This window comes from Balaenoptera physalus (assembly GCF_965194825.1).
Source record: "Balaenoptera physalus genome assembly, chromosome: 1".
Lineage (NCBI taxonomy): Eukaryota > Metazoa > Chordata > Mammalia > Artiodactyla > Balaenopteridae > Balaenoptera > Balaenoptera physalus.
This window is the reverse complement of record NC_138882.1, coordinates 159380377-159386946: the sequence shown is the minus strand read 5'-3', so window position 1 is coordinate 159386946 and position 6570 is coordinate 159380377. Positions and strand designations below refer to the sequence as shown.

At 46.5% G+C, this 6570-nt stretch overlaps 2 protein-coding genes across 6 annotated transcripts in view; one reads left to right on the top strand and one right to left on the bottom strand.

Annotated features, from left to right (window-relative positions):
• BTBD19 (BTB domain containing 19) overlaps positions 1-6570 on the top strand; it is an 89748-nt gene that overhangs the window by 35037 nt on the left and 48141 nt on the right. The window lies entirely within an intron of this gene.
• The window catches only part of EIF2B3 (eukaryotic translation initiation factor 2B subunit gamma), a 153397-nt gene continuing 147082 nt past the window's right edge, over positions 256-6570 (bottom strand). For all 3 annotated transcript variants that reach the window (XM_082455413.1, XM_082455414.1, XM_082455415.1), the window contains one exon: positions 256-475. In XM_082455413.1, coding sequence (XP_082311539.1) covers positions 423-475 — 53 coding nt within the window. In that variant the 3' untranslated portion in view covers positions 256-422. The remainder of the gene's footprint in view (positions 476-6570) is intronic.

The following is a 6570-nucleotide window of genomic DNA, read 5'->3' as shown; positions in this document are numbered from 1 at the left end:
GGTCGCAATGGCAGCAGCTAGGCCTATGGGTCTAGAAAGCCTGATTAGGGTCAGGGACTGAAGTACCCCCAGGTCCTTTCAGGTGGGAGATGCTTTTAAGGACTAGGCTGGGCCAGCCAGTCAGAAAGTAGCCCTCCTAGGAACTTCACCACTGGACAGCTGCTGCCCCTGCCTGATAACCTCGGTGTACAAGAGCTAGGCCATCGTTCCACATGCCAGCTCCAGATGGTCTCTACAACATGAACACACACTGTGTATCTTTGGAGCCCATTTGATGTGGAGCTTGGGACTACTCCCTAAGTCTCCAGCATGACTTTGGGAGCCCTTCTTTTATTGGGAAATAAATACAGAGTCAAACAGGTGGGCCAGCCAACATCTGTAGTTCTGGGGGCCAAGAGGAAGGAGTCTGACTTGCTCAGAACTCAGATCTCCATGAGCTGGTCATTCCCCACGATCACCTCGTTCACTCGTTTGGCTATAAAAGAAAAAGAAAAGATTGTTTAAGAAATGGCAGCCAAATATGTCATTTCAAACCCAATTACTTCTCATTCTGTGTTCATAAACATTCATTCCTCTCCTATGTGGCTCTGTTCTTTAGAAGCTCTTGGGAATACAACTTGTCGAAAGGACTTTGGAAGAGACAGCATCTTCCCACACAGGAGGAGGGGACTGACTCTCTATACACCTGGCTTTCAGGAGACTTCACACAGGAGGGGGACTGGAACTGAGTCATAAAGAATGATAGAGTTTTTTCAGGCAGTATATCAAGGGGAAGGTATTCCAGGCTGTTAGAACAACATGAGCAAAGACATAAAGATGTAAGAAAGAGGAATGTGAAAAACTAGTGTGGCCAGAGGATAGGGAATGGGGGAAAATAGTGAGAAGAAAAGAGACTAAATAGTTAAATGGAGATATTCAAAGGAGAAAGGGAGATGCCTCATATGTCACATGTAAATAATACCACATACTCGACAGGTTATTGTGAGGATTCAATGAGTTAAAGAATCATTGAGTGTTTGACAAACAGTGGTCGTTATTATTTTTATAAAGTCCAAACTCATAAGGCCCTCTATGACCTGACCTTTGCCTACCTCTCCAGCTTTATCTTCCATCACTCTCCATTTGTACCTAGAAGCCATGTTATTTTACAGCTCTAGACCTTAGTACATGCTGTTCCCTCTGCCTAGAATGCCTTTCTTCCCCTCCCTACTCACCCTAAATGCCCTAATCAAGCACCTCCACTATGTGATGCCTTCCCTTCCAAACTGTCCATTTCCTGCTCTCTGAAAACACTCTACCTGATGTATATCTCTATCTCTACTTCACTGTAAGAATCTTGAGGGCAGGGGCAGTGGATTTATGATCACACCCCAGTGTCTAGCACAGCTACAGGCACATGAAAGATTTCAGAGGTTTGGGGTAATGAGAGGGATAGGGTATGGTTATGTAAGTGGAGAGCTAAAGTTGTAAGGGAGTGAAGGCTGGTGGAGAAGGTCGGGGAATGGTGAAGCTGAGGGGCTGGATGGTTCAGTGATGAGTATGTTTAAGTTGTCCAAGATGTTTGGAAAAAGAGAGGGAGGAAAGGGGAAGACTGTGAACCCTCAATATATTTAGGGGAGTGCCCTGGAAGCTTACCAATGATGGGGTGAAAGCTAAGAAGAGGGTTAGCTTTCAAGGAGTAAGAGCTATAGAAAGGAGGCAGTGAACCAATGGTCTGGAAGGGGTAGGGGAAACCAGGAGCATGCTGTCTGCTTGTTCCCTGGAGGTATGGAGCAGATGTAGGAGGCAGGAGAGCTTTCACTGTTCTATTGGCTCAGACAGAAAAGGCTGACCACCTGGCTGAAAATGGATTCCTTCTGGGTTAGCTTGGCTTCTAAAGGTCCAACACCTTTCTTGCCACACTTGGGGGCTTGACAGTGACCCTGATAGGTGAGACAGAAACTCTGACTTTCCTGAGGCTCTACTTCAGCCTCAGAAGGGTTTGGTGCAGCAAAATGAAGATCGTTAATGATGGGACCAAGTTTGATAGTAAGAGATGTTTTGTTCTGTTCATACTGCCCACAGCCTGGAGCCTACTTCTGCTCTGTCAGTAGAAAGGGGGTTTCTGACTGAAGCTTTGGAGACTTTGAGATTTCAGACATGTCCTCTGTTCTATCCACCTTTCCAGTTTTGTTTCTTGCTATATCTCCCTTATACACTATATTCTAGATTTTCCAAATGATTTTCAATTCCCAACATATAAGATTGTTTTTTGCCGTCAGGTGCCTGTTTACATGGTTCCCCTTTGCTTGAGAGGTTCTTCCCTTTTGTATATTTGGTAAATAGCCAACAATTTTAAGATTTAGCCTAAATTCTCTCCTTTGAGATGGCGTTCCCGATCCTTGTGCCAGGAACTGACCAATTTCTCTCTTCTGTCCTTAATTAACCCTGACAGTCTTCTACCATCATACCCGTGAAACTTTACTGTACTTATTTCTTTACTCATCTGTGTCTCTATAATAGACTGTGAGCAGCTGGACAGCAAGAGGCAAGTCTTACTCATCTTTACACCCCTAGCCTCCCAGAGCCTAGAAGATAGGCGGTAATTGTTTGTTGAAGGTGTGTGTGTTTTGGGGGTTATGTGAGGGTAGAGAAGTGGGAAAAGGAGCATGTATGGAGGAGAAGGCCTCCAATCCCCTTGTCAAAGAGAATATAACTGACACATCCGGTGTGTTACAGCAAAGGTCCTAGTGGGTCTAGAGCATCTTCGGGCCTATTTCTCTAATGTTCTCCAGTAGGAAGAGAAACCAAGGTCTAGGCCTTTCACAGTTTCTTGTTTCAGCACTGTATTTGACAGAGGCAATCTCATGTGACAAGAAAAGGTGACAGTGCAGAATAGGAGAGCTCTGAGCCATAGAGATTTGAATTCTATTGGTAATTTAACTCTGAGCAAATTATTTCATGTCTTTGGGCTTTAGTTTCCTCACAAAGTTGTGGGGATTCAGTAAGATAATTGATGTAAAGAGCCTTGATGAGTATTAAACGGAAGTTACAGGATGTGGCTGCGTCTGGCCTGTGTACTCCTGCCCTAGGAGGTATTCTTTTTATACTTCATAGCCATCTGCTTCCTTCACTGAGAGGAATGGGAGGGAGGCCCAGACAGTGCTCAGGCTGCTAAATTCCCTAGGCCTGGGGCCGGTCCTGGAGTGTGACTGTCAATCAGGCTCTACCTTGAGGTAAGACTGACCAGAAAAGAACAAAGGAAACGCTTCTCTGGCTAGCTTCCCAGGGCACCTCCAAAAGCTCCTCTTTGCCCTTTATCCCTCTGTAGCCATCAGTTAGCCACATCATCTCATAACCAGACTCTGACATTTGCTCTTCCTTCACCCAGTCTCTTCCTAGTTTCCAGGGACACTGGAATGTTCTGAAGACAGTGCCAGTTTCATTAACACTTCTTGGTCCTCAGTGCTCCAGACCAGAGGGGTTAATAAGGGGTTAGGCTGAGGCAAACAACACCTTCTTCTGCTCTGCTAGGCTCCAAATAAATACCTGCACCATCTCTGGTTTGCTCACTGGGACTCAGGGGAGGAAGACTGTATCTGGCATTTTGGGGGAAGATGTATTTTTATGGAGATTCAGTAAGGTGGAGGAAACCTGAAGGGGAAAAGCAAGCAGTACTAGTTCTGCTTGGCCAGGGCTGGAAGCAGGTTCCGATAAACACACTGGAAAAGTTCTGGGCTGGAATCAGGTCGGGAAAGATCCTAAAGGGAAGAGTACAAGGGAGGAAAGTAAGTTGGGAAAAAAACCAGTTGAGGTAGAAGGGAATGACAAGTCACATATGAAAAGCTGCACTGTTGGGAAGCTGGGAGGACTCCTGCTGGCCAGGACTTGACCTATGCACCCATCAGGTCTACTTTCACAGCCAAAGGACTGATCACTGTGGGACCAGGGAAGAGATCCAAGTTCTCTCACTGACAGTAATAAAAGACTCAGATGAAATGTCCAATTAGTTTCCCAGGTTTTGACTTTGTTGGCTGTGGCTTTTCAGTTGGCTTGAGCAGGAGGTCAAACTTGGCTGCCAGGATTTTTGCCAGAGATAATCTCATTAACTGAGCATGCTGGGTGGGGTCAGTAAAGCCAGAATTGTTAGAAAATGCCTTGTTCTCCTGGTAGTGCTAAAAAAGGGCAGAGGGGCCTACGCTGGGTTACGATAGTCCCATTTTTGGTGTGGAAGACTGCTATGGATGTGGTGACTCTGTGGCATGCAAATGACTCGGATTTGGAGAGGGGACGGCATTGCTTCTGAGGATGAATGTTTTTTCCTGAAATCCCTCCATGGGAGGAAGACTGACTGGGGACTTTGCCATCTCCTGACTCTTTGCTAGTGAGGACCTGAGTTGATGTTTGTCTGGGCCATCCATAGTTAACAGGTCTTGATTGCTGCACTGATGGTTTGGAATTTGCATTCTCAATGTGGCTCAGCCTCAAAGAAAAGTGATAGTGGGGACTTCCCTGGTGGTCCAGTGGGTAAGACTCCACGCTCCCAATGCAGGGGGCCTGGGTTTGATCCCTGGTCAGGGAACTAGATCCTGTATGCATGCCGCAACTAAGAGTTTGCATGCCGCAACCAAGAAGTCCGCATGCCACAACTAAGAAGCTCACATGTGGCACCTATGAGCCTGCATGCTGCAACTAAAGATCCCGCATGCCGCAACGAAGATCCCGCGTGCAGCAACTAAGACCCGGCACAGCCAAAATAAATAAGTAAATAAATATTAAAAAAAAAAAAAAAATAGAAAAGTGATAGTGGGAACAGGTGACTGGCCAGGAGTACCTGTGGCAGGAAGGCACTGACTACTGTGCTGGACACATTGGTCCCTCTAGCATAGAGGACAGAGCAAGAAATGTTGGGGTTCTCCAGTTTAAAGTCCAGATGACTTCCCTGGCCATCTCTCCTTCAGGACCGTTAAGGAGAGGGCATGTAGTTAGAGCCAGAAAGCCCAGGAGACGCTGCAGCCTGTGACCTCCTAGGGGTTTGGCTGGCACATCCCTACACTCCCTGATGGGAGATGTGCCTCAATACTGGCATTCAGTTGACATTCATGCATTCTGCACACAGAATGAAGAGGGGTCCTTGCAAAGTAAAAGAAAGGAGCACCATTACTTTGCTGGAAGTGGGGAGAAGAACAAGCAGAAACTGTGAGTTTCCAGGTTCCAGCAAATAAGAAAGGAGGGACACCCTAGGGCAGTGGCAAATGGAGTTCACTCATTCAAATATGCCAGTAAAAACAACAAAAGGAAGCAGCTCCTGGCTCCAGGAGGGACTGAAAGAAGAAAAGCACTAGGGGATGTTTCTACTTTTTGCTGAGCAGGAGATAATTTACAAAGACAAAGAGGCAAGAAGGTGGTGGAAGAAACATGGTGTGGGGCCATAAACCCAAATGGAAGAGAACAAAACAGGAGAGAGAAATGAGAAATGCAATGAGGAGACAGGGGAGGGGATGGGGTAAGAAAGCAGCCCCACAGACCAGCTGATCGGCTGCTTTTGAAGCTCTGGGGATCCCTTCCAAGGCCTTCCATGGAGTCAGAGAAAAGGCTGGTGTTCTGAATCCTATTTTTAAGAAACAACCAACAGGCCTCAGATGCTCAAAAAACAAGTTTCTCTGCAAGCCAAGGGTAGGCCTGGGTGAACTGGTATGCTGAGCAGGAGAAAGAGCTAAGACCTGACGTTCCTGAGGAGAGTAAGAGCCATAATATGGAGGCCAAAAATATTTTTCCTATTGGTCTGAGAAAGATGGACTAAAGGGAGAAAAAGGGTATCAATGACCAAATTCTGCTAGACAAGCCAGGAATGGCTTCTTCTTCTGGTCTTTTTGGAGGCTGTCAATAGTTCAGGCTGAAGACCCAGTTTTGTCAGGTACTAGCTATGACCTTGGGTAAATTTCAACCTTTCAGAGTCTCAGTTTCCACTTCACCAAATGGGTCCATAATGAATCCCTACCTTAGATGGCTTTTACGAGAATCCAATAAGACAATGCATGTGAGAACATTTTAAAGCTGTAAACAATAGCTGTAGGCCGGTGGCGCTCTAGGAGGGCAGGGCCATCCATGCCTCCTGTGCTGGAGTTCAAGCTGGTGTCTCAGCCCTCTCACCTAAGCTAATACTCTCAGCTGGCACGGGATCACAGCAGAAAGTACCAATAGCTGGGGCACCGCTGCTGACCAACACTCCTGTTCAAAGGTTCTCTGGTGAGACACCGGGTGGAGTTTGTCTCCTACTAACTGAACTAAAAATGCCAGCCTTCCCTGTAGCTAGGGCATGGGTATAGGATCTAGGCTTGACCTGTTAATGCAGCCACCACAAACCTTGGGCTGGGCCACCACACAAAAAAGTAGGAACCAGAGAGAATCCACCTGCTCGGCGGCTGGAGTAGCACTGCCAACTGTGATAACCAGTGTTCAGCAAGGATGGCAGCAGTGTCCTCACCAGAATGATTTGGAGTGTAAATCTTGGCTGTAACCCATTTTCTAAGCTTGATTCTGCAACTATCTTAGAGCTGTGAGCTACCTACCTTTACAATGAATTCTTTA